Source organism: Larus michahellis, chromosome 7 (assembly GCF_964199755.1).
Source record: "Larus michahellis chromosome 7, bLarMic1.1, whole genome shotgun sequence".
In the NCBI taxonomy this organism is placed as follows: Eukaryota; Metazoa; Chordata; class Aves; order Charadriiformes; family Laridae; genus Larus; species Larus michahellis.
The window spans coordinates 29,816,079-29,843,303 of NC_133902.1; the positions used below are offsets into that span (position 1 = coordinate 29,816,079).

Consider the following 27,225-nt stretch of genomic DNA (forward strand, 5'->3'; position numbering starts at 1 on the left):
TGTGCTCCTGCTCCTGGTAACAGGAGCTTCTGGAATGGAGAGCAGAGCACAAGAAGACATGACTTTCTGTGTCATTTGAAGATGAAATGGCTGGATCACTCTAATGGCTAGTTGGACCTTCTGAAAAGCCCCACGAATTTGCTGAGACTGACTGAACAAGGGCACTGTGGAGCTAATTGTTGGAACAGCATGTGGGAGCCTGGTGGTTCCAGTAGTCGCTCTGTTTGATACAGTAAATGGAAGCCCTTGGCACAGAAAGCACCTGAAAGGCTGATTTCCCCTGCTAAAACGCTTGAAGGGAGCCTTGCAATGATGAGCTGATCAATTCTTCCAGGATCAGAAGTGCATTTTAATCTCTTTCCCAGAACTTTGCTTTGCAGCCTCTATTCCAGCTAACACGGCAGTTACATCCCCCACTGAACTGGCACTGGTAGTTCAAAGCGCCGGCTCAAAGAAGGCAGGACAAACCTTCTCAGGCGTTTTAACCTACTGCTGTTTTTCCAACTGATGCCACGGCATAAATCTCATGGAAGATTTATGGGATCATCTGGATGTAGGGGAGCCAGAGGAGCGTGAACATGCAACCATCCCCAACCAGACGATGGCAGAGTCGCTTGTACGTGCACGGCAGTGAGCCCCGGATAAATCACCAGCCAGGCCCTGCAAACAAACCATCTGGCCAATGCGGTTTCCTCTTGGCGTGCCTGTCCCCTCCTGCTAGCAAGCCATCTGAGAGGACATTAGGGGCAGCAGGGGATGAAGCCTCGCGGTTTGGGTCAGGCTGCAACCACGAGCCATGGCAGCCGCTCCCTCCGCAAGGTCAGCCTGCCTGTGCTTGGGTCCTGCACATCTCACCCCCTCTCCCGAGAAAAGCACCTTCCCACATTGGTCTCAGCAGCACATCTGGAGGCTTTCCAGCAAAACATGTCGGGCAGGATGTACACAAGCAATTACTGAGATTTCAGATTCCCTCTGTGTTTTTCCCTTGCTGGATATTGTTGAGTTACAGCTGCTGCTCCTACAGAGGACCCACGCTGAATTGCCTTCACTTATGTCCCTCCAAAGGTCACCACACTCTCCTTCGTTGCAGAGCTTGTTTCACAGTGTGTTTTAGTGGTAGCACCGCAGCCCTCCGGCAGCCACCTCGTCTGCCAAATCCCACAGGTGACATCTCTGCTTCGGGCCCTGTCTGCTGCCTGCACAGCCCCAAATGCCACTCCTGACCGTGATATGTCAGGGCTGGGGAGATGTCCCAGTGAGGCCTGATCCTGCTGTCCTTCTACATCAGTCCTTGCCTTTCCCAGGGAGCGGATCAACTCAGAGCCCCTCACAACTGCAGGGTGCTCTGGTAGCAGGGGGATGGCAGCTGCATTAATATGCAGATTGAAACTGGATAGTTATTATATTTTTAATTTTTTTTGGCAAATCATGCAAATTCACCTCAAAAGGCTGCTGTCGTAATTTCAGTTACAGGCCTCTCCTCAATGACAGACTTTCATTTACGAAGGGAAATCAATCCTCCGTAGAACTAATATTTATATTAACTAGATCACTGCGTCTGCTGGAAAATCCCCTCAATTTTGATTATGTGTTAATTAGCCTGCCAAGTCCTTGCCGTTTCAGTCTCTAAATCAGTCCGTGAAAAGGCATAAAACCCCACACCTGCCCAGAACCAAGCCCTCCGCCTGCTCTCTGGAGCCTTTCTAATGGACGGGCCATTACATCCTCTCTCTTAATTAAGCCTCACGTCCTCAACAGCGCGGCACAACTGTGAGTCCCACTGCCTCCCCCCAGGAGCGCAGGGAGGGCACGGTGTCCCTGACAAACCAAATGCCAATTAGAGCCTGACATTTATGCTAAGCGAGCTGCTTACCACCGCGCTGCGTCCACCGCCAGCCTGGCAGGCACCCTGCACGCCCCTACATGAAAGGGTGTTCACAGACCCACCTGCGCCGGGCGTTTGTGCATGCACAATTAAAGGCATTAACCGAGCCAGCGCTTCCACCGCACAGGCTTGCACATTATGGCTTGCTCGCGTGCGCACGCTTTCCCGAATCGGGCTCTGTGACTCACAGGCTGCTAAGTCACTGCTGCAAAGCGATGGAGTGATGCACGCGCTAAGTTTTGAGAGACAGTGTCTTGCTTTCCAGAGAGCATTCCAGCCCGGTTTATAAGCAGTGTGTGTCACTGGTGTTTGGGTCCAAAATGTGACTAAGGACTCAGACAGGCGAGCAATGAAGAAACGGGCAAGCCCTAGAGGAATGGTTTCTTCTCCTCTGCCTGCAGCCCAGCCCAAGTGTGCAGGAGCTTTGCTGGCAATGCAGGGACAGACTGTGGCCATGCCTCTTCTCTCATTACAGACAGTATGGGCAAGAGGATGGCCACAGCCTGGCCTTAGCCTGCAGCCAGGGTACTTGCACAGCCCAGACGACGCTCAGCAAACTTCTCATGATGTGGGTACCGGAGTGTTCCAGCTCTACTGTGCTGCAGGCAGCCAAGGCATGAAGGACTTCTTAGGGTTTGCTGTCCTCACTGTGCAAACAAGGGTCAGGAGAGCTGCGTACAGCTTTGCTGAGAGGCAATCTGCACCACACATAGTGGGAGCGGGGAGAGAGCGAGCCGAGTATGTGGTTCTCCTTCCCACAGCATGCAGCTGCTCACTCATTGCACAGAAGTGCTTGATTTTCACACCACCCCACATACAAAACTCCCTCCTACTTCAAAGGGGACAGGATTGACCCTAGAGGTCAAAATGTGTCCCCAAGGCAGAAGCCCTGAGAGTAAGTCTCATGAGAGTAAGTGCAGATATCCAATTCAGTCCAGCCCTGCTCCATTAACACCATGAAAATGTTTCTGCTGGTTTGGACAGAGTAGGATCAAGGCCTTCAGGCAGAAGTTCTCATGGACTGCAGGACAAATATGAAACTTTCCCTTTTAAAGATCCCATGGGAAAAACACAGGAATGGTAAAGGGTCACCATTAGCTTAAAAACAGCTCAACATTTGTTTTCCTTAAAAAATAAGCTCTTAGGAAACTTCAGAGCACTACAAACATTCCTCTGCTGGAAACGCTTTGAAACAAATGAACCTTTCCCTGCAGCGCCTGCAACCTGAATGAGCAGCATTCCTGACCCTCAAAGCCAGCGAGGCCACGGCCCACAGCAGAAGGTCTTGGTGGGTTTTTGCAGCCCAGCCCAAGAGCTATGTGGTCAGGAGAGCTGCAATGTTAAAATCACTTCCTTTTCTGCGTGTGTGTACAGCTGCCAACATCTGAACAGCATGGGGTTCACAATGCTGCCGTGGCTCTGACCCCGACACTGTGCTCACCCGAATGAGAAGCAGCACGTGGCAGAGGTGCAGACCCCACAGTGCTATTCTAGGACCACAAGGTATTTACTTAATGACTGCAAGAAAAGAGGAGGGGAAAAAAAGTGGCTAACACACCAATTCCAGCTTATTCCAGCTTTTCAGTCCTGACTTATTTGCGTAGCATCACTGAGAGCAATGCAACTGCACCTACCAGCTAAGGATATGACCCAGGATCTTTACACCGTTCAGGATCAAGACCCCGGTGAAATTCAAACACAGTGAAGAGTTGAGGTGCCCAACTTACCAACCCAGATTTATTTTCAGGTCTTAAGACCTCTATCTTGACACCAATGGCACATTGCCATTGCATGCAGCAGGAATGGGGGATGAAATCTCATTGAAACTTGAACTTGTTGCTCCTTGAAGCTTGGTAGGTGCAGCTAAGGGGAATCTTTCTACAGATGGGAAGCATCTGAAAATCCATAGAGGGAAAAATCCTGGCAATCTCTCATGGGGGCATGGAAAAGGGAGCAACAGTATTTTTGAGGCTTGTAAAGGGCACGGTAACAGCTGGAACCATGCTGGGTTTCTGCTGAGTTTGGCACTTTGGGTCCACTTTCACCAATGGAGTCCCCAGACGTGTAACGGGAGCCTGCAGGAGAGGATGTGGAGCTAATCCATGGTGCGAAGAGCCCAAGGAACACAGGGCTAAAAAAAGAAATGCAGAGCTGCCTGAAAGAGTATCTTGGAAATAAAAATAGTGGAAGGAGAGCAGTGGGTGTCTTGTCAGTCTCGAGAAGAAGTTCTCCGCGCCAAAGACGAGGAGGAATTGCATGCAGCGCATAAAATGAAATCAGGAGATATCTGAGGAATTCAGGCCTGTCTCTCAGCAGACTTTTCTAATCAAGTGCCTCACAGAGGATATTTCACCATGGTCATTTCCTTCCCCCTCTCTCTCTCATGCAGACTGAGCCAGGGCTCCTCCTTTCATTATTATTTTTTCCCTTTTAATTTTAATTTTTGTTTTGCCATTTTCAGAAGAAATAGAAACATACACCACATGGCTCTTAAAGGCACAGCACATTTCCTTGCTACTGTGGAGCAGCCACAGCCTCTAGCTAGGGCCAGCACCTTTAAATCAGAGTAAATGGGGCTCCAGCGGCTTTGAGTTCCCGTTAGCTTTTGCCCTGCCCCTAAACCAAGCACAGCTGCTCTCTGTCACCCAACTGCTCACCCTGGGGTGGGGAATTCACAAGAAAAGACCACCCCGAACAAGGGCTTTTCATTCCTTGCTCCCTGGAGTCTGAGGATGAATTTTCTAAGTAGAAACAAAGTGCTGGAGGGAGCGCAAGGGAAAGGCAGAGGAAGAATGGGGGAGTGTGAACCAAACAATGCTTCGATTCTGTCCCCGCCGAGGGGCTGGCATCGCCTCTTTTTCATGTTTCTCGAGTTGCTTTTAAAAGCCGTGCGGGGAGCAAAAAAGCAAATAGTTGTTTCCTTTTGTGTTATGTCTTCTTAATTTCTAAGAGCAGGACCAAAGCGAGGCGTGGCAGCGGCGCCTTTGCATGTCGGCCCCTCTGCAGCTCTGGGCTGTGTGGGCAAGGCAGCAGCGTGGCTGCCGGGAGGGCACATCCCCACCCAACCCAGCTGGGAGGCTGATCCCATGGCAGTGCCAACAACTGTCCCTCAGCCTGTGCCTGGTGTCTGCTGATGACTTCTTTCACTGCTGTGGGCAACTCACTTCAGGCCCCTGGAGCTGCTGCCTCCTCCCCTTCCTCTGCCTGTACAGCCTGCAACTTGCCGGGCGTCTGCCTGCACCCCAAAGGTGCTCCAGTGCCTGGCTCAGCACAGCACCGTAAGAGAGATCTCTCCACGCTGGCACGAAACCAGATCACTGAACTCAGCAGGAAAATGTCCCCCCACAGCTGCACTGATGAGTTTTTGCAACTCGTAACTAACTAAGAAAGAGAATAAAGGGTAGAAGGGTAAAAAACAGAACTGCGTGCTGAGCTGTCTGAGGCAGCACCGGGCTCTCCCGAGCTGTGCAAGTGCACACACACACACACACACGCGCGTGCGCACTTACAACAGAGTCTTCTAAGAAACTATGGCCAACTAATTGTAGGGAGACCCAGGGGAGAGGAAATGAAATGAAAAATTGAGTCTGAGTTATAAAAATAAGTAATTTTTATCCTACTTGCAGGAGGCTTATATTAATTAAACATTATTACAGTGAATGAGATGGGGAGGGTTATTAAGTCTGGGGCTGGTTGTAAGTGTTCTCTCCTGTTGCCTGAGGCTCCACTGAGCTCCAGATATTAATCTTCTAAAGCACTCAAATGCTGAAGAGATAAACACTTGAAATATGAAAATGTTTTTCTCCATAGCAGACACTGTGACCCTATGTCACGCCAAAGAATTTGTCAGATGTCCATATAGGCTGCACTTACAGCATTACCCTGTCTCTTCGAAAAATGCCGGGCACCTCAGGAGCTGAAGAGAGAAATGATGTGTGCATTTGTGTGGGGGTGATTTGTGTGTGGAGATGTAGCAGATTCTCCTCTTCCCATATGTTTCTGGAATACATATTTTCCTCTTTAGCACTGCCTACCAGGTGTTGGCTGCACGGCTTTCCAACTGGCTGGCGGCACTGCCAATCTGGCCAGCGCCTCTGCCAGGTGGCTAACAGGTTCGCCCGAATGTTTGCATTTTGAGACTCAACCTCACCAGGGGGAGGACAGGGAGGAGCCCGCAGCATGCACAGCTCCCTGGGCACATGGTATGCAGGCACTGGAGTCACTGGGCATCAGGGCAGAGCCGAAGCCAGGTGAGATCAGCCAGTTCTCCCTGGGGGACCCTTGAGTTTCATAAGCAACGAATGACAGTGAAGAGAGGTGATGTCACGGTGATGTAATCTACAGTTATAAGGAAACTGGAAAATGTTCTTTGTGCCACCCGTGCCACAAAGTCAACAAGGGTAAGGACAGGGCACTAGTCCCGGGGTGAGTTCCAAGATGTGAAGCTGAAGAACTTGATATATCAACCATACTGCCAGAGACATAAATTAGCCCTCCAACCCTTCCAACCCATGCCAGCACATCTCAGTGAGGTCCTCCATAAATTAGGCTCTGCCACGCTCATGCAAATCTTCTGCTTCCAAAGCACAGAAGAGAAAAAGAGCAAAAGTCAAACAGCAAGAAGCTGGCATATTTCTGCATTCTTAGGGTTTAGCTCATCCTTCACTTGGAGGAGGCTGAAATCCAGCCTATGCAAGCCCAGAGTACAGAACAGTTGAAGACTACAGGCAATCTGAGCAACATATGGGAAGAAGAAATGCATCTCTGACAAAAGAGGAAATGCATTTTGGGGAAAAAGCATTGGGTCCTACAGATGACATGTGGATCAGGATGTGGAACAAAGCCCAGACTAACCTACATGGTCACAGTGGATTCAAAGCCCAGTGTCCAATTCAAGGCTATCTCAAGAGGACAGTTAGGATAATTCAGTGCCAGTGGTCACAATCCTATAAATAAGTCATGAACCCATAAAGCAAAGCATCTGACAGCTTCCACAAAAGAAAACGTTCAGGTCTGCACAGCCTTCACGGCTCTTGATAGCTGTACAATAATCAGTCCTACTGAGCCCCATCAGCTCCCTCTTCCTGACTTTGGTATGGTATTAACCATCTTACCAGGCACAGTCTCAGGGCTTGGTTCAGAGTTGCCAATCCAGGTGCTTGTAGGCTGAAAAGACCATGTATAACCCGTTGCCAAGTCGTGTGACCAACCACAGAGGTCTTCAGGGAGATCAAAATTGCAGTTGAAATTTGCAGGGAGACGGAAATCTTATAAAAAGAAATAGAAGCAAAATAAAGTTGGATTAAAAAATGACCTACCCATGAAGGGTTGCTATAAAAAAAACAACCTGAAAGTAAAATAGCTGGCAAGCCATAAATACTGAAGAAAGCATGAAATCTCACTCACGCTCATGCTTTTAACCTATCTCACATTTCGTCAGCTCCAGGGATCAGCCTTAAGTTCTGCATCATCAAAATGCTCATACCATGTCCTGCGGCTAATCCACCAAACTAAGCAAATATAAAAGCAAGTACCAAATGCTTCCAGACTCTAATCAGCACCTTCTCTTCATCCCCTAGAGCGGTCAAATATTAAATGCCTTCTTAAATGTCAGGGAAGAGCACTTCCTGAGTGCCCTGTGCTCATCAGCCTGTGCTCTGGTTCCAAAAGGAGAATCTCAAGTGCTCCAGAAACCCAGCTCCTGAGTGACAGATCTAGCCACTTGCACCAGACGGGAGCTGTCTGTCAACGTGGTGAGCTGTCACTCACCACTTCCTACCTTCTCGTGGAAATGCTACCAGGGGAAACATGGGGCCACCATGAGCTCAAGCTTTTGGATTCTGAGTGAAAGGAGCCAGCCTCTATTTCTAGCTCCACTACGGACTCACCACATGGTCTTTGGGCGAGTCATTTAACTTTTCATCTGTGAAACAGGAGCAGAGCTAATTCCCCTGTGTCAACAGCTTTAAAAGCTCTGGAGAGCCTTCGCGCAGAGACGGGTCTGTGGGCAGGAGGGCACTTGCCAGGGGCTGCACGTAGCAGCGAGGCAGCTGCTGGCTCCTTCGGTTGGGGAAGCAGCCATAAGGCACGGAGGCTGCAGAAACGGTCTGAGACCATCCCAAGCACGTCAGAGACCAATTATAGGCCGGGTTTTTCCTGAGCGAAGAGGAAGTTTTAAATCACAGTGCCCACAAAGTGAGCGATAGCCAGAAGGAGTTGAGTGACTCAAGCAATAGGCATCAGCGGAACTTTGCTGCGAGGGGCAAAGGGCCTTCTTTACATAATCCCTCTTCGAAATAAAACAATGCAGATCATGGATCCTTTTATTTCAATCTAATCTCATACCCTGGAGAGCAGCATTGTTTCTGTTTGGCTGTCATAAATCTGATTGTCCAGAGAAACACACTCATTGTTTACGGAGTATGAGAATGAAAATTGTTGCTAAACTGAGGGAAGCTGGTGGGGAGGCTGGTTCCACGCTCCACGGCATACTCTGCTCGCTCTCTTGCCCTGGACTGCACCCAGGAATCGTGTTGTTGCAGAGACTATTACTGGCCTAAATTTCCTGTCGGCAGCTTCCCAAGTGCCTTAGTGGTAGCAGAGTTGCACAGGCTTATCACTGAGGCAAAGCAATGAGAATCAGGCCCGTTGAGCTACTTCTGCAACTTGCATTTCCAGAACTGAACTACAGCAGAATCCCGATGCGAGGTGTGAAAAAGCCAATTAATGTTCTTTTTTTAATTTATGTATTTTAAAACCCATTAATTTTTTCTCTGGGACTGGAAGCTGAAGTGACAGAAGTCCTAGGAGCTATCTCAAAGGATATCTTTTCCTCCTGAGATTTCTCGTTGAAGTCCTTGTGTAAATGCCCAAGCCCCAGCGCTGAGGCCCACGCTCTGCTGTCTGCCCAGGGGTGTGCATCTCCTGCACACTGTGCTGCACAACTAACCCTGCACAGCTCTGCCGTGCCCACTCCCCTTAATCTGGACATGTCAAAGCTTTAGATGCTCACATGCCCCCTTGCAAGGAGCAGAAAAATATGATGTCTGCTTTTACTGGTAGGGATCTGAGGCAGAGAGGATTAGTTGCCCCCAGCATTGTCTCTTCACAAGCACAGCGTGTCGTCTAAACTAACATTCAGCCTCTTCTGTAGTCAGAAGAGGCAGGCAAGCACCACAGATACCAAACCATTCCCTGTACATCTGACAGCCATCTAAGACTGGAGGGATGAATTCCTGCCTGGAGTTACTGTTCCCCTCTCTCTGCTGCCTGCACAATCAGCCCAGACTGTCCTCCTAAATTTTAAGCAGTTAATATTAGGGAAGATGATCCTTAACAGATAGGTTTTCAGGACATCAGCCTTCTCTACATGTTGTGATTTACTCCCACAGTTGTGACCTCTGCAAAAGGAGTCTTCCATACCAGGCAGTCTGAATCTCTCCCCTGAATCGCCTTCTGAATTTATGACACCCAGCCAAGGGGATCTGGAACGGAGGTGGCTCTAAACAAGGCACTAAGTGAGTTGCATCAGGTCATGTAAGGAAGCTGGGAGAGCAGCTCTTCGAGTCTCGTACCCTAGGGACTGAATTAGTTGCTATCTCTTGCTCTTGCATCCTTTCTTGATATAACTTATCAGATTTTGGCAAGTTTTGTTTGTTGCATTTTTTTATCTTGGCCTATTACTAATAATATTACTCTAAGCTTTCCAGGAATCAGCTCCATGCATAGAAGCAAATGGGAAGATAAGAGTATTTGATAGCTTTTAACCCATCATTTATTGAGACAAAGATGTGCTCTGATACATACCCTCCTCTTCTCCACAGCTATCACCACAGTCGGTTGCCTCTTCATCAGTTGGGTATGGGGTGGTGGTCTCTTCGCTCTTCAAAGTGGGCATCAGTGTCTCTGCAGTGGGCTTTACATCTGAAAAAAACAGACTAGAGATGCTATTTGCAATAGACAGTACAAAAAGCCCATGTAGGAGGAAACAAAGCAAAAAAAATAATTTCTCATGTTCTTATAATGGCAGGAAGAGATAGAACAAGAACACCATGAAATTTCTACATGCTACAAATGTCAGCATGGTTTGAACTTCAAGTGAACTGGCTGTTTCCGTACGGGAGTTCCTTTGATTTAGAGTCCCTGTTGGACAAGACTCTCCTCTAGACATACATGCTACTTTTTCTCTTAATTTTTTAATCTACGCTAGTGTTGGCAATCCGCTTAGCTGTCATTACTGGATAAGAGAGATCACAGGCAGAACGTCTTTTTCTTTCATAAAGGCATATGACACGTTAAAAACACACACACAACATTCCCACCAATTGTGCCAATTTATAAAACAAGTCACTCAAACCCACAAATGACGTAACCGCAAACGGACCCAGAGGATCCCCTAGCGTGCTCTGGCTCGCTGCAGAAAGCATCTGGTTTCACACTCCAGGCTCCTGACTACACTTTCAAAGGGTCTCTGTCCAATTTCCCTCTCTCCAACATGGCCCGTGTGAAACAACCTCCAAGCAGGTGTCAGGGGAAATTTAAGCAAGAAGGGGAAGGATATTAAGATCAACAGTAAACGACATTAGGTTCCAGCAGTCTCTCCTTTTATGAGTACAGCAGGCTTGATTCTTTCCACTTTTGAAAAGAGGCTGCTTTGCTCAGTTATGTGCGATTGTGTTTCTTTGTCGGCACCCTTCAGGATATCATTTAATAAAGCCAGAAGCAGGAGGAAATGCCTAAATACATTGAATATTTTCCATAGGCTCCTTTCTGCCCATTTATTTTCCTGTTATTAAACATGTTGCACATAAACTCTCCGGGGTTTTTTTACTTTTTTTTTTTCCCAGTGTCTGTCTTTTGTTCAGGATAAAATACCAAATAACCTCAAAGTCTCTTAATTTGTAAGTTTAAATTTGTTACAACCCCATAAAACCTCAAACACAACCAAGAAGCAAATTGCAAGCAGCCAGGCACAGAAAAGTGTCATAAAAAAGAAAAGAAAAAAAAAGCAGCAGGTGAAGGCAACATATCAAAAGCTGCAAGTTATTTAGAGCTGGTACATTTTTTTAGGTTGTTGTTCTTGTATATTGAGATTTATAGCTGAAATGTGACAATGTGGAAGGACCTTGAAAGCCAAGTCCCATACGGGACACAGATGCTGAGCGGATGTAAATCAACAGTGTTGCATTGCCCTGGACAAGCCGCAGAAATATATCTTGAAAAATCAGTTACCATGGCAGAGCTGCAACACGATGGTTACAAGAGATAATGAAAATAGCAGAGAGGACAACGTGATGTGTGAAATGGAAAGTGAAAAAGAGAGGTCTGGCTTGCTCGCTTTCTCTCTCTCCCTGGCCCAGCAAGTGTCTGTGCAACTGGTGGTAACTGCTGATCAAAATGCAAAGTCACTGAGCAATTGAAGCCAGATGTTTGGAACTTCAAAGGAGAGAAAACCAGCTGCAAGTGAACATTCATCAATCTCGACTCTTCAGAAGAAAAAATTTGGCAGGTCTTTGAAAGAAGTCAATTGCTGACTGCCTGCTTCCCAATTTTTGAGCTACTAGCCAACTAGTTTGTGAGTCCAGTTGCTGTTAAATTACCTGTTTGACTCAATAATTAAGATGCCTGTAGCTGATAAGAAATTAAAACAACTGGGCAGGGTACGCATGGGCTTAGGCCCTCACTTGAGTATATTTTCAATCAGCTTGTTTTAATCCCTCTCTTAATCTTGTTCCCAAGCAAGTGCAATTGCCTGGGTTTTCACAGCCAGTTCTGTAACATGCCTGGGTCCTCCCAGCAAAGGAGGTCTGTATCTTGGCGTTGTCAAGGACTGCTGCATGTAGCCAGCCTGGATTTAGCGTGTAGATAATGCCATGGGCTATCTCTGCTCTCCAGGTTGCATCAGGGATATAAATGCTTTTTATAACATAGTGAATCCACAAGATTACAAGCCCTGCTCTGATTACAAAGCTGAATGCCTGTAGATCAATAAAGCTACGAATATTTATGACTTGGCAGTTGAGTTTTAAACATTACAATGTGCAAATGATTAGACGGCCACTCTGGGAAATGACCATAAAGCACCCTGCCCGGAAAAAACGTGGGCTGTTGCTGCTGATATTGAAACTGAACGTGGACATAGCTGTAAAAGAAAATTTGGATCAAAAAATAGCACAAGAAGTTGAGGATGCCAAACCCCTCTTATTCTCTAATTTGGAGGATTGCAATGGAGGGGCTGACATATCCGTGGTCAGAGCTCTTGTGCGACTGCCTCCCTTTGTGGCAGTAATGCCGCACTGTGATGCACCAGCCACCAACGGTCTGCAGAGATCTGGCAGCTGGAGATTCCTGGGAGCTGCCTGACGCAACGATGCGGGAGCTGCCTGACCACTTCTGCATGAAGCCTCAGCTCCCACTGCTTGCAGGACAGCCATGGCGCCTGCTTCTCCTACAACATCCCAAAGATGTGGTAAGATTTAAATTAAGATCTAATCTTGATCTAAAGTTTAAATCATTTACAATGGATTCCCAGTCCAGGTGGAGATTTGCCATTGACTTCAAAGGTGACAAATTATCATTATTAATTGTGTGTATGTGTGTTCTGTGATTTGCTATTAAGTGTTTGTAATGCATCTCACAGCATATCACAGGAGGAAGGGGTAGTAAAGACTCCACAAAAGGGTGGGAAAAAGCTCTTTGTCTTTTAAGCTTCCTAGAATGGGAATTCTTACAAGAAAATGCCTTCTACAGATGTGTTTATAAAATGGAAATCATACTTCTTTATCACTGACATCTGGACACCAGATTCAGATTTAAGCAGATTATTAAAAAATAAAATAGGTTAGAAAAAGGCACAACTAGCCTCTGGCACTGAAAAACTAGCTTCAGACACAATGAGCTGTTGGGTGCATTTTTGTCTTTTGGGGGATGAAACTATGGAGCAATCAATCACCATCAAGCCTCAAAAGGGTCAGAGGTACAACCTCTACCGGTCTCAGTGAGTGTGTTAGACAGTTTTCACCTCTGTATTAAAAGTAATGGTGGCTGCAAGGCATACCGCTTGTGAAAAACAGGTGGGCAAAAGTGAACAAACTTCCCTGGTCTTAGGGATATTGTAGAGATGTTGGAGAGTTAAATCCCCAACCTTGTCTGCAGAAGGATTTCCACATGGCGTTCAATGAGAGAGGAACAGATGTTTTTACAGCAAAACCTTATTTTGTCAGCTCAAGATACCTGTACCAGTCACTGAACCCCTCTTTTGCACCTCTGCTTCTCTTCCTATTTTTTTGTCTTATCCATTTGGATTAAAAAGCCCAAATGTTATCTAACACAGAGAGTGGGAAAGCCTGCACAACATCCAGTTAAAAGTTCTGACAGGAGGGAGAAGGGAGCTGGGGACAAATCCCGGGTGGATCTCTGTGCAAAAGCTTGGATGGGGGTTCAAACATTGCTGCTACATGCTGTGTCAAGGCCAGTTCCTTTTAAAGTAGAAGTAAAAAGATGGGTTCAGGCCACACTGCAAATCCTGCCATCACGGCTGCAGTCTCCCTGCCACAGTATGACCCTGAGATGGGACAGCAGGGAGAGAAATAACCTTACACTCGCACCTTGCCGGTTTAGCGCCCACCATGACCCCGATGGAGCTGGTGGGCAGAGGCACAGGGGCTCCTACCTGTCCAGTCGCAGCCCAGCACCTCCAGGCGCATTCCTATTCCTGCTGGGGACCACCTCTCTGGGTGCACTCGGACATACTGGGCAGGAACAGGGTCAAATCTTCGGACTTCAGGGATATCGTAATGGATGTTGCCTTCAAAAAGCTACAGAGAGAGAGAAAAAAGGCAAGTGATGTATGCATCCCACATGCTCTCCACCAGACTTGATAATTTGGGTCTGGCAGGGCACAGACACAGCCTGAAATAGTTTAGCTGTCCGACTCACGGCCATTGAGTCCAGCTGAGCAAAAATTGGGCTGTTCCTCCTCAGTTTCAAGAGGACCAGAGAGGCTGTTTCTAAGAAACCTGTACAATCTCTCTTGGCCTCTGCTTTATATCCAGGGGTCAGATTCTGATCCAAGCCACACAGGGAAAGCTGGGGGAACATCTACTAACTTCACATACAAATAAGATCAGATTTGTCCTTTGGCAAATAAAGAAGCTACTGCATGTTCTAGGATAGTGTAAATGCTCAGTTTTCCTCACAGTCCAAGTACTGCTGCTTTTCAGCTTACGTGCATGATCTCAAGTCTGTGGGGAATAAACAGAGTGCTATAGATAGCGCCAGGCCTTCTAAGATTCATTTGTAGGATCAGAAAAAATTAAAACTTCCCCAAATTTTCAGAAGCAGATGAGTTTGCATAAAAACAGAACAGGCAGTATCTTAGAACTCATTAATTTCTTAAGCTCCCTGCCACTCCCATACCACTAAGCAGAAAGACCATGGGGAACTCCGATGATACGGTAAAAGCACAGGGAATTTCAGGGTCACACCAGTGTGGCAAAAGAGACTTCAGAAATAGCAAATTTCCCAAAGAGAAGTTGTGATTTATCTTCCTTTTCCAGAGGTGCAAGCCACAACAGCAACACCCTTCCCCTTAAAATATGTAATTAATTTGTGCCAAACATAATTGAATACACCAACTTGTGGGCTTTGACCTGCAGGAGCTGGGAGGAGCAGAAGGTGATGTCCACATCCCCAGGCCTGGTCCACAATAAGAAATGAAGGGAAATTGCCATCTCTGGAGCAAGGTGGAACCTACATCCTCTAATATGGCTTAGGAGCAGGATCAGGGGACACAACCTGGGATTTCATGGTGACAACCCAAACTTCCATGGTCTCTATGGGGAGAGACAGCTAATTTTCCAAGACCCCATCAGGCAGACTAAAGATAGCCAGAAATGTATCTCGCTTTGCAGCTGCTCCAGGCAGTGCCTACCTTGGCTTGCATTGTTTTAGGGTCCTGGATGAAGTCCCAGTCCTTTCCATTCATGCTGTAGGCCACCTTAAACTTCTTCACAAAGGAGCGGGACTCAGTGGTGGTCACGCTGTCCCCTCCACGAGCCCCCTGGATAATGACTCCTTTGATATTCTTCGGGACGCCAAGGTCCACCTGCAGCCACTCCTCCCCAGGCTGGGCTTGGGGGACGCGAGGAAACCAGCCTGAGCGGCTGCTCACCAGGCGGGCCATGCTGGGAGACCAGTCATAGCTTCTGATGGAAGAGGCTGAGATCTGCGAGTCAGGGATGAGGCCAGAAAGCATTCCCAACAAGTTGGAGCAGGGTGAATCTGCAGGGAAGGAAACGGCATGAACAGGCTTCCCCCCTGCCTCCGGGGCCTGGGTGCCTGTCCCCCCCAAGCGCATCCCTTGGGATGGGTGCCTCCATGCTGGTCACAGTGTCACCGTTCGCATGCCAAGCAGCCATGACAGCTGCGGGGGGACAGCACCCTGGGACGGGTTGTCGGAGGGACAGGGAGGAGGCAAGCCTCACCGGTGATGCGGCAGCCATACAGCTCCAGCCTTAGGGCGATGCCGTTTTGCCAGCTCTGGGGACGGATGCGCACGAAGCGTGTGAGCACCGGGCTGTGTATCTTGTTGAGAACCACCTCCGTGGCATCCTCGTTGGCCTGAAATGTCTGCAAGGGAGATGGGGCAGAAATACAGTTATGTCCTTTTCAGGTAGAAAGAAATAACCAGATTAGCAGTCAAAATAATCTCAGCAGGGAAAACTGAGGAGAGGCTTTCTGGGAAGGGCCAGCCTCCGGCCAGGGCAAACACCCAGGGGCAGGCAGGGAGAGCTGAGCCGCTGGCAGAACAGCACGGTGGGTGGATGAACTCACCCACCAGGCAGGAGACCCAGGAGCTTGCTGCCCCACTGCCTCTCACGGCACCCCAAGGCACCCCGGACTGTCAGGCCACAGCAGCTTCCAGCTCACACCCAAACCTAGAGCCACTCCAACACAAATGGCCAGATGTCCCCAAATGCTGCGTAAGATCTTGCCTCCCCTCTGCGGACAAATGGGCTGACATCATAACATGTCCTCGTACTGAGCTCCACCGGGAAACATCGTGTTCAAGCAGCGTCACGAGCCAGGAGGATGGTGCCTCTGCCTGGGGCGATGAGCCACTGTCCCAGCCAGCCCCTCGCTCCTGCCTCTCTGGCGAACACGCAGCCCGCCACACAGAGACAGCTTTTCGGGGGAGTTTATGATCCGACATGATATGAAAAGGCTGCTGCCTTACCAGATGGCCATAATCAATAACTACCAGATGGACGTTACATCTATCCCTCCTTCCCATTTTTTTAATAGGCCAGATCAGGACTGTATACTTGTGTTTCTGTTTCAGGCTGCAGAGCCATAGCGGGGAAGAAAAGGGGGAAAAGAGGAAATACCAAACCTGAGGGTAATATTCAACCCTTTCTCTGCCCCCAGCATAAAGCACTAAAGCTCTCGGACCGAGTCTGCAGGTGTTGCCCACTTCCCCTCCAAGCACGCAGGGTCTCAGGACAGGGCTAGGGCATCCTCCGATCTCAGCCAGAAGCCGCATCTGAGATTTTGGCTGGGCTCTTCTGCAGGCTCCTACCCTGCATATGCCATACTAAGCACAGGGGCTCCTGCTACGTTTGTCTCAGAACGAAGCAGGAGCATGTAATCTCTGGCATCAATCTCCTGTCTGAGGCAAGAGTCAAACAATTCACCTGCAGATCCCCATGATCTGGGACAGAAAAAGGGGTGAGGCCATATCCTGGCTCTGGCCTTGAATAGCGGTTAAGAAGCATTTTATAAGCCTCTCACCGCTCTAGGCCTGTAGACAGCACATGTTACTGCTCCTCTCCCAGGATCCAGCACACCATGGTGCACAGAGAGGGACAGCAGCTGTTTGGAGCACCACAACCAGCTGCGGGCTGCCCCTGTGCATCCCCGTCCAGACCGGGACGGCGACACTCCCGGCAGGGCAGGGAGAAGCCACCCTGCAGAGGGCCTTGGTTGCAAATCTGGATGGTAATTGGGATTTGGGGTTGATGTGAACTTGAGCAGAAATGCTAATCTGGAGAATATACATCATGCTGCTACCGTTTAGCAACACAGCATGGTTTATGTGTTTTTAATATCCTATTTTATCCTGTCTGACCCCACTTCCCATCCTTTTCCTTGCTCAGCAGACACCAAATACCCTTTTTTCCAGCAGGAGGGCTATAAGAAGAGTGGTTACTGTGAAACACTCTCCAGGCATGCGTGTGTGTGTGTCTTGTAAACCTGTGGGAACACACACAAACACAGGCTGAAAGGATACATTTCCACACCACAGCAAAGCCTCCAGCTTTCTGTCAACACAGGAGCTGACACACAAGACCTTACCTCTGAACCTAACACCGGAGGACAGGAAATGTTTATCTGAGCTGGTGCAACTATTTTAGCACGAGGAGCAGCACGTCAGGTCAGCCCAAAGGTCCCTCTGTTGGGGTGGCTCCTCATGGTGGCCCCCAGCAGATGTCTGGGGGCAGCAAGCCTGGGGGAGTCTTCTCCTGGCAACCTCTCTTCGCTTCCCACAATCAGCAGTTTGAAGACTCCATGAGCCAAAGGTTGCATATGGACCAGCATGTTTAACAGTCACTGATGAGGTTTGCTGCTCTTTTTGGTTTAACATATTTCCAGTTTTGTTCTTTTTTAGCTCACTTCGCACATATGAGCATCAGGGGCCAGAATCCAAATTTACACCAGCGTAATTTGTTGCTGACTTCTGCAAAGTCAAGCTTGACAGAAAGCAGAAGCAGGACTGAGCCCAAAAACTTTATCACTACCACATGCATTGCTGAAAGCATCTCTTACATGACCTTAGTCCTAACCACCTGCTTCCAAGAAGAGCAACCTCAATTCTGCTTTAGATTTGAGGACCAGTAATTTCCTCAGGACTAGATCACATTCAACAAGCTACGTAACTCAGAATCGGGGCCTTGACACTCTGGACTGCCAGTTTATGAGGGCAGAAACAGCATCCGACTTCCAACGCTAGTATCAGCCACACTGGCAGGACCTGCCCCAGTGAACCTTGTTTCTGAAGAGCCCCAACTGATCACAGCAAACCATTGCTACGCACCCCGTTCAGCGTAACAGAAAGGGGCCATTTTCAGAGGGCAGGTGCTTAGTGCTGTTAGAGAAGCGGGGTCCTCCTGTGTGCCTGCCCTTTCAGCCTCCTTCCCAAGTGGAAATGCATCGTAAGCTCGCAGGTCCCGATGCTGCCGACCAGGGTCTGACCCTGAGCGAATGGTTTCTCTGCACTGAAAACGCTGACCCCAGAGCCCAAGTGCGCCGTGGAGAGTCCCATTGACTCGAACAGGCTCTATATCCTGCTTCAAATTAGCACTCACGGCATGGGAAGAAGTAGCAGGAAAACGTGTGAAATTGGGAGCGCCAAGAAAGCAAAGATTTCTTCCCCCTTACCAAAATAGAACATTGCTATTCCTCCCATCCTATCTGCTTCTCATCCCACTCAGCACATATTTTGAGCCAAGTCTTCGAATGGTGTAAATCAACATATCACCATCGAAGTATAAGAAGTCACAGTAATTTACACCAGCAGAAAAAAAAATATCTGGCTGCGATCTAAGGAGATAGATATATACACACTCAGCAGAGAGCACACATACGCACGCGCATGCACACGCACGCACACACGCTAAAGGATGACGGAGCCAGAAAATGAATGGGAAAACCATTAACAAATTAAAAGCACCTTCCAAGAAGCAGTCAAGGGAACTCATTTTCTCTGCTGCATCAACAAGCTGCCCATCCCCATCCCGTATACTTTACATTTACTTCTATTTTAGTCCAGTCGGCAGGTCTACACATAAGATTAAATTGATAATCAATGAGAGCTGACCTGCTTAATTAATTCGCTGCAGAAAGCAAGTGGTGGGAGATGATGTCTAGGCTAGAGGAGGACTGGGCAAGTTTTCCATGTGCACACACATGCAGGCTCCACACCAACACTTACAAGTCTTATTTCTGACACGCTGGAACCGCTGCGGGGCGATGGGGAGATTTCTGAAGCTGCATTAGTTCCAGTGGGTATGGGAATTGTGCCAACGGCAGAGTTTGGAGTGAAGGGAGTGGAGGGAGTGAAGGACGGGGAGACAAAAAGCACTGTGAAGTTGAAGAGGCAGCGAGTCAGAGAGGGGGCAGGAGGTAACCTCTCTCCTGCTTTATTTATTGTGCTCCTTGGCCACTACGCAATTTCTTGGGGAGCTACAGAAAGTGGCTGGGGGAGGCAGAGGAGAAGGCCAAGGATGGCAGCAGCCCTGCCTTCATCTGTATGTATGTGTCTCTCTGGACCCACTAGATTTACTGCAGGATTATGTTACTCCCGTGGAGACAGAGCCCTGGAACAGAGCATGCTAACAGGATTAGGGCTTCAGGATTTAGACAGAGAAGCATGAAGGAGAAAAGTAGGGGAGATTATTTCCCTTGTCAGATAGGGAAGGCATAAAATGGGGCATATTTGATGGTGGGAGGATTCTGGCTCGAGCGGAGGGTGGATAGTTCCGGATTTATTAAATCCAGGAATAAGGAGGTAAAAGAAAAATGATACTTGGCAACACTCAACAAAGCACAGACATCTGGGCAAGGCACGGTGTGCTGGGCTGGGCTTGCCAGCACCATGTCTTTGAGAGGTTCCACTCAGATCTGGGAGTCACCAGGGACATGAGGAGTGGCACTCTGTTAGCCTGCAAAGGAGATATCAGGCCCAGAAGTACAAAGCTGCAGCCTTGCTAGGAAAGCCAGGGCTGTAATTCTCCCCTGGTACTGCACCAAGGGTGAATGCATGGGGCTGCCTTTCCCAAAGCCTGACATCTTTGTCCTGCCTGTGAAAGCAGCAGAAGCAGGTTGGGGCCTGGGGATGCTTCTGAGCAAACCCTCTGCACCATGATGTCTCTGTGCAGAAGCACTCGTGGCCTTCTGGCTGATCACACAAGCGTTTCCTGAGTTTTCCAGATAAAGAAGACACAGGACTGAAGGCTTTTCTCTCCCTCCCCAGGTGAATGAACACAGAAGACCTCATTAAGAACTGAAAGGACAGAGGAATGCTCCTAAGGGAAGGCACAAGGGTCTCCAAAGAGTCATCCTCAATATTCTCTGCCAGCACCAAACACCTCTGACATCCCCAGCTCCATGCACAGTGGAGATATTCAGCTCTTTGCAGCAATTCAACCTGCCTTCTTGCATCCACCTGAAATACCACCCAGGAAGGCTAGCTGATAACAAACACAAAGCCATCAAAATGAGTAGGAAATGGAAAGTGCATATCAGCTGGATCTTGCTGCCATTTCTCATCCATTGATTTGTACAGGTTCTGAGAGCAAATGTTTCAGTTCCATACTCCCATTTTACATACAGAGCAATGAAGGCAGTGAGAGCACACATTCCCAACCCAACCTGAATCCTGAAACCCATCCCATCCCCCAGTCCCTCGCCACACTAGATGGTCCCCGTGAGCTGATCTCCACAGTTACTAAGATGGGTGGCTCCGACCACACGGGAGCTGGAACTCGAGACCCTACAAAGAAGGAAGTGGATCAGAATGGATGAGCACTTTGTTTTCTGATAAAATCGTAATAGCTGAATCTGTCCGAAGAAAATGGCCAAAAATAAAAGGTCAAATCCTGCAAGGTGCTCTTTTCCTTCCTTGGGTTGAAGAACGAGATGTTGTTTTCTAAAGACATTTGCAAACCGCTAGATAAGATCTCGGCGCGCACAGTGGGGTCAGTGCCTGGAAGATAACCTCTGGGGCCATCGACCCTGGATGACACAGAGCGGGGATGCAACAGGGAGGGCCAGAGCCAGAGCAGCCTTTCTGGGGCAGGGGTTGTTTGGCCCTGTCTCAAGGGGATGTGCTGTTAGGTAGTAAGGGGTGAGTGTGGGGCAACATGTGGTGGTGGCTGCTCTCCTCCCTGTCTCCTTTCTCAGAGGACACACAGGAAGACAGCTCTGCACCTTCACCCAGGTCGCTGGGTTAGCTTCTCCCCCTGGTCCCACACCCCGGGCAAGGACAGAGCATCACCCCCTGGACAGGGGGGCATGTCTGAGGTGCGCTGGACTAGGCTTTGTGAGGAGCGGGCTGCCAGGCAGGGGGAAAGCCCAGCAGGGATAGGGTGGGAAGGGGAAGGTGTGAGTGTGAGGCTCCTCTGCTGCCTGCTGCAGACCAGCCGCTGCCTTCCCACTGCCTCCCCACCCCAGAAAGGCAGCAAGCACTTGACATGGAAACAGCCCAGCCAGTTCTGTCTGCTGCAAGCACATATTAATCTTTTTTTCTTCTGCCTCATCCTGCCTTTCCCGTTTCCCTCACTGAGAGTGCCAGTGGCTGGGGACTTAAAGGTGAGCCATCATGTTCCGCAGGGAAACACCCTGTTCCCACTCTCCTCCGAAACACTGGAGGGAGGGGCAGCAGGTGATGAAAGGGAGGAGGTCAGGGCTCCCCATCCTCAGCAGAAAGCATCATCCTCTCCCCACCCCTCCTGCACTCGCTGGTTTCCTCTTGCTTTAGTTCCTTGATGAAGATGTAAATGTTAGCTGACCTGCCTATAACATGGCAGAGCTTTGCTTTTGGCCCACACAGACGGCAAAATTTCAGAGCAGTGTTTGATATACCCCATATGCCTATGTGTGCATGTGCATATATATATATATACACGTATGTGTATATATATATAAATATATATATATATACTTACATATCTGCATGTATATGGAGGAATAGAGAGTCCCTGTCTGTCCACCCCCTCCTCTCCCTCCCCGCTCCTCATGGCACCAAATCAAGCTGCGGCAGACTTGACAAATCTATTTGGCATGGTTCGCTCCACCGTTGCAGCCTGAACTGTGCGGAGCGCCGCACTGACGCAGGGAGGAATCTGCACCTTGAATACAGACATCTGGGAGCTTGCCTAATGTGGGAACAGCGGGGATTCACGTGGGCTGGGAATGCAGGGCCAGAGCCCCCCAACAGCACGCCCGTGAGCAAGGGGCTTTGCCCTGGCCCCACTGCGGCTTGGCAGCTGTTGTTCGGTGGGGAGGGAAAGCAGTCACCAGGATGCAAGGGGTATGTGAGCCACCAAAAAGCAATTACTTATCCTCCAGCCTTGGAAAGGGTCTGCTAAATTGAGGGCAGAACATGGGAACGAAGAGAACCCTTTCCATGGGCTGCCCAGGGTGAGGAGAGACAGCCCCTGTTCACAGAAAGGTCTGCCGCAGCCAGTGGGTCCCAGGACAGCACAGAGCCTCCGCACCAGCACATGGCCACTACGTTAGGGTTATACATGAGCTTTGCCATGAGCTGCGGCCCCATAGTCAGCCCGCCCGAGGTCTAGAGAAACCCCGCTGCTGACTCTCCTATGGGGTGCTGCGCTGCCCTGTGCCTCCATTTCCCTACCCCTAAAATAGGTCTAACACCACCTCACTGGCACTCAAGGAGCTTAAGTACTCCAAATATTGCAGGTATGAGACCCTGCTCAGGGCCTCTGCACAGAGAGGACTCATTCTGGGAAGCAGAGTGAATTTGAACTGTGAGACACACTTGTGGGGAAGGGGAAATCACATGGCCCGGAAGGGAAGGAAATGTCTGGATGAATCCTGGACAAGGCAAACTGCTGCATTTCATGCCAGCAGTGCCTGTGCCAGCAAAGGGAGGGGACAGCTAATTTAACAGAAGTGCTGAGGAAGCAGAAATTGCTGGGACATGCACGCGGCGGGAGGTGTGTGGGACCCCAGCCACCGAGTTCAGGCAGACAGATTATGGCACAGCAGTGGGGAGGACCTGAACCATGGCAGCAGTGCTGGTGAGCACCACAGAAGAGCAGGGAAGGGCTTTCCCGAGGTGCCCTTAACCAGGGGACAATCACACGACCAAGGCAAGTGACAGAGCAGGAGCAGCCCAGCACCACAGCTGCATTAACCCCCCTCCCCATATGCCAGAGCTCCCATGCAGACCACCTCGAGCTTGCCTCGCCTGGCCCCACAGCAGCACACGCAAGGCTTGGAAGGGCCGAACACCCATATTTACCCTCCCTCCCACTGACTCCCATCTCTGTGTGCCTCCCAGAAACACAGCAAGAGCGTGCAGCACCTCCCAGGGCTCAATGCACCCTTGCCGACCATGCCTGCTAGCGCAGATCCCACAGCTCCGGCAGACTGAATTGCTCCTCATTATTTATTGTTCATTTTGTTCTCTGGGATGGTGCGATCCCCTCTTAGGATTTGTGCCCTTTCATTTCCAGGCCTCAATAACTCCTGAACTACAGTTTCATGTGGTTTTGTGATTGTTAACCCAGCATGCAGACGGGGCTACAGCCATAAAAGCTCAATGAATCTTGTATGGCAAAACACAGGCTGTGAAAACATTTTCTCCTTCATTTGCAGTCAAATAACATACTCTCACCACCACGAAAGATGCAACAGCAGCCAGGTTTTCGAAGGAATAGTGTTTCCTCATTGCTGTGCAAAGGAGAAAGGACTGTTTCTGCTCAGAGCATCATCAGTCTTTTAGCTCTCATCAGAAAAATGGTCCCGCACAGATTAAACCCTCCAGGCCTGTAAAATCTGTTCTAGTCCCTTCCACCGGCTGCAAGACTCACCAAGGTACATGCAAAAGAGAAAAAAAAGCTTTTACCTTGTGGTTTTTCCCATGTCGGTACATCATCCAGTCCTCCCCATTGGTGCTGACCTCCAGCTTATAGGTACGGACATAGTAGCCATTCTGGGTTTCTCTGGAGATGGCACCCTGTGTGGCAATGGCTGTGAGCACAGTCAGGAAGTGGAGGTCCACCTTTCCAGGGGAAAAAGGGACAAGAGAGAAAATGGTGACCACCTGAGAGCCCAGGTTGGCTAGTTAGTTCCTCCCTCTGTCTCTGAAACATGAAAAGGTGCAAATTCAGTCTGTCTCACTCCATCTGTGGGTGCACATTTCAGCAGGCACAAACCCCCTGGGCTAAATTCAGCAGGATGCTTGCAGATAGGACCATAGTAGAAGAGTGACTAAGGATCTTGATGTCTGTCCGTATGGGACCATCACAAAGACTTCTTCCTGCCTCAGACCAAGCAACAGGATCTGCACAGAAGCTCGTGTCCATTAAAGCAGGACAGAGCCTGACTTTTTCCATGTAAAATAAAAAGCATGATGTCCAATTAGCAAGTGCTGCAGTTCCTGGTTTTCCCTTCCTCTTTTTTTTTACAATGTGGGTTGAGAAAGGTCAGCAGAAATGGCTTGGTAGCACTGCCATAAATGAAGAATGAGACGTCTGCTAGAGGCAATGACGTTCACCACCTCCCATTCCTACTGCCCTTTAGCAAGCGGCGTCTCACAGTGATGTGACACAGCCAGAAGCCCTGGGCAGGCAGAGAGTGTGGATCTAACCAGGTCCCAGGGAAAGCCTTTGCTCTGTCAGCCCCCAACCTAACGTTAGACCCCTCACACTCCCTGCATCACTGATGAGATAAATATTATTCTAGTTGTTTTTCCACATGCCTCCTGGAGACTTTGGTCCTCAGGCCAGTAGTGGAGTCAGTGGCCCTTGTAAGTGCCAGAGGTCTCTCAGTCTCAGGCAGTATGATGGAAAGTCCATCAAGGTTTTAGGCAGGAAGGAGGGGGGTGGGAGAGGGACGGCAGGTCGAGTCAGCCCTCATGCAGGCGTGCTAATGTGAGAGCCAGCCTGTCGCATTTCATGGAGGCACTGCAGCTCCCCTGCTGCTCACTCCCCATGAGCCACAGAGGCAATAAAAAATTCAACAAGCCTTATGGTCAAGGGTCAGTTCAACAGCGTGATGCTCCATTTGGTGGGGGAAGAGGTGAGGGGGCTGGAAAGTGTGCGTACCTGGAGGTACTCTTTGTTGCTGTCTACATTGGGGGTCCAGCCGTTGTCATCACTGTTGAGCCGGCTCTGTTGAGGGGTCCACCGCCCATCTGAGTAGGTGGAGGAGGCACTGATCTGCATGTTGGAGATCCTGCCAGACTCCATCCCCAGCGGCACGTTGCACTGGAAATCTGGAGCAGACACACACATGCAGACACAGAGATCATCTTACAGTCTCTGTACTTGCCTCTCAAGTGGAAGGCAGCCCTAAACTATCCTCCCCAGCTAACCCCGAGCAAAGCTGCCTGCCTGGAAAGATGAACAGGATCTGCACTATCTTGCAGGTTGTGTGTGCTCACAGAACGGCACTGAAAAATTAAAGATGGGGCAGCTTTATGTTTGCATGGCCTGAAAATGAATATGAAAACGAATACAGTCCAGATCTTTCTTCCTTTCTCTACCTCCTTCATCTTTGCACAGTTTTGACACAATTCTGTCCCTTCCCTCCCTCCATCTCCACCAAGAAGTCCTAAGTCCCCTTGCCACAAAGTTCCCCATCTTCTTTAAGTCCAGAGGTGAAATCTAAGCACTGACAAGGCAAGGAAAATGGGCAAGCACACCGGGAGGGTACTTACTGCTGTGCTGCCAGCAGGAACATTGATGCCTGGAATGGGAAGGTCTAAAGGTTTTATGTGCATGTGAGAGTATGGATGCATGTGTGTATGTGTCTATGTATATGTATATGTGCATGTGCTATATGTGTTATCAGGCCCACAGGAATTAACCAGCCAAGAAGCTTTAAAAGTCACAATTAGCTCAATCTTATTGTGTATCTCATATATTTTATGGCAACTGTTTCATAGAAACAATAGCAAAGAAAACTATAGGAAATAGGAAATACTGCATGGGCCCAAGCATGCTACTGCTGCTGTAAACCAATGGGGCTTCACCAAACTGCCTGTGTTTTTAATGTGGTCAAGTCAACCTTGTGTGGAAATGATGGGCCAAGTTAAGATCTCAGTGGTATTATTAAAGTTTAAATTTTACACCACCATAAATAAAAACAGGCCTGGCCCTTTAGCAGCTCTTGTGCTTGATTTCTCAAGCTTTGGGTGTCATCCACATTTTATTTCCCAATCCTTTTAAAGAACAGAATAGAAAGGGGATTAAAGAACAGACCAACTGAGTGTGGATATAGGTAATAGTGAAGAGCTCATGCTTGTCTGTAACTCTCACAGCCTCAGCACAACATCCCTAACCCAATCACACAGCAAGAGCCTGTAACACAGCTGCCCTGGTGCTGCACAACCGCTACTCTACCCTGCTCTCCATCATGGGCTTTCCGTGTTGGGTCAGGGACCCCCTCTCTTTCTCTGGGACTGAGGCGTGTCCTGAAGGCTGCTTCTGTTGTATCACAGGTTCACTGCTAACAGAGGTCAAGAACTGCAGCTCTGATGTAAAAATACCATGGGAAAACAAACCGAATCTTTCCTTGCCTGCAAGCATTATCACAAAGAACCAAAATGCTCTTCATTCTCAAAACACACAACTTACTTCCTCGCTCCACATCAATTTACTTCCCTTAATAAGGGTTTTAAAACAAATTTTGGTTTGAAATTCTTAGAGCTTTAGGCATTTTTTAATTAGACAGTCAAGAAATTCCAATTTGTAGTTTGGGGCTGTGCATTTTTGGAAAACCAGAGAGAGGGAGAGACTATTTTCCCCCGTGCTTTAATGAATCTGCTGCACCCTCTGGGCTGAAGTCTTCCCCTAAATCCTTTGGGCTGAGCACATACGTGAAGGATTCTATCCCAAAAGGTATTGAGAAGACTTCACAAGCAAGTGAAAAGTCAAAGAAAGGTCAAAAAGTGTGATTCTTACTAAAATCTCACTTCTGTGAGAAACAGAGAACACACCTAGTGTAACTGCTGTCTGCATTGCCAGTGGGGGACCAGCCCCTGGACACACTCCTGCCTGCCTCACTCTCACATGTGCCAAGTGAAAGACTTGGGAGAAACAGGTGACACGACTGCCTAAAGTCATATGCACACATTTCCAACTTACTTTCTGGGACTTCCTGCTGGATCAAGTAGTACTGAGCAGAGAAACCATCTTTAGCCACTGCCAGGTCTGTGTGGAAAGTCAGCGAGAGGACGCCGGTGGTTGAGCGGATGTCCGACGGCATCTTAGTGCCACAGTACCTGCCTATCAAGGGGCCGACTGCAAAAGAAAGCACCAAAGGTAACGCCTGCTTTTCCACCGGCCTCCTGGGTCACTAGCAGATTGGCATCACTCAGCAGGGATGCCTTAGCGGGACCGATTGGGATAAAAGAAAGGCTTTGGGGATGGGCTATTTTTCACATTCGCTGGCACAGTGCCATGCAGTGCGCCGTGCAGAAATATCCACTGCAGCAGGCGTTGCTCTGCAATTGCTGGGAAATGCTCCAATCTGCTCTGTTTCCTGCTGTTGGTATGGGTAGGGAGGTCCTCCCAACACTGCATGAA

At 48.9% G+C, this 27,225-nt stretch overlaps 1 protein-coding gene across 6 annotated transcripts in view; it reads right to left on the reverse strand.

Annotated features, from left to right (window-relative positions):
* The window catches only part of NRP2 (neuropilin 2), an 89,413-nt gene that overhangs the window by 28,297 nt on the left and 33,891 nt on the right, over positions 1 to 27,225 (reverse strand). For all 6 annotated transcript variants that reach the window (XM_074594040.1, XM_074594043.1, XM_074594041.1 and 3 more), the window contains exons 5-12: positions 26,785 to 26,940; positions 24,742 to 24,911; positions 23,541 to 23,696; positions 15,370 to 15,514; positions 14,817 to 15,166; positions 13,557 to 13,701; positions 9,692 to 9,808; positions 7,000 to 7,152 (exon numbers count right to left, since the gene is read on the reverse strand). In XM_074594040.1, coding sequence (XP_074450141.1) covers positions 7,000 to 7,152; positions 9,692 to 9,808; positions 13,557 to 13,701; positions 14,817 to 15,166; positions 15,370 to 15,514; positions 23,541 to 23,696; positions 24,742 to 24,911; positions 26,785 to 26,940 — 1,392 coding nt within the window. The remainder of the gene's footprint in view (positions 1 to 6,999; positions 7,153 to 9,691; positions 9,809 to 13,556; positions 13,702 to 14,816; positions 15,167 to 15,369; positions 15,515 to 23,540; positions 23,697 to 24,741; positions 24,912 to 26,784; positions 26,941 to 27,225) is intronic.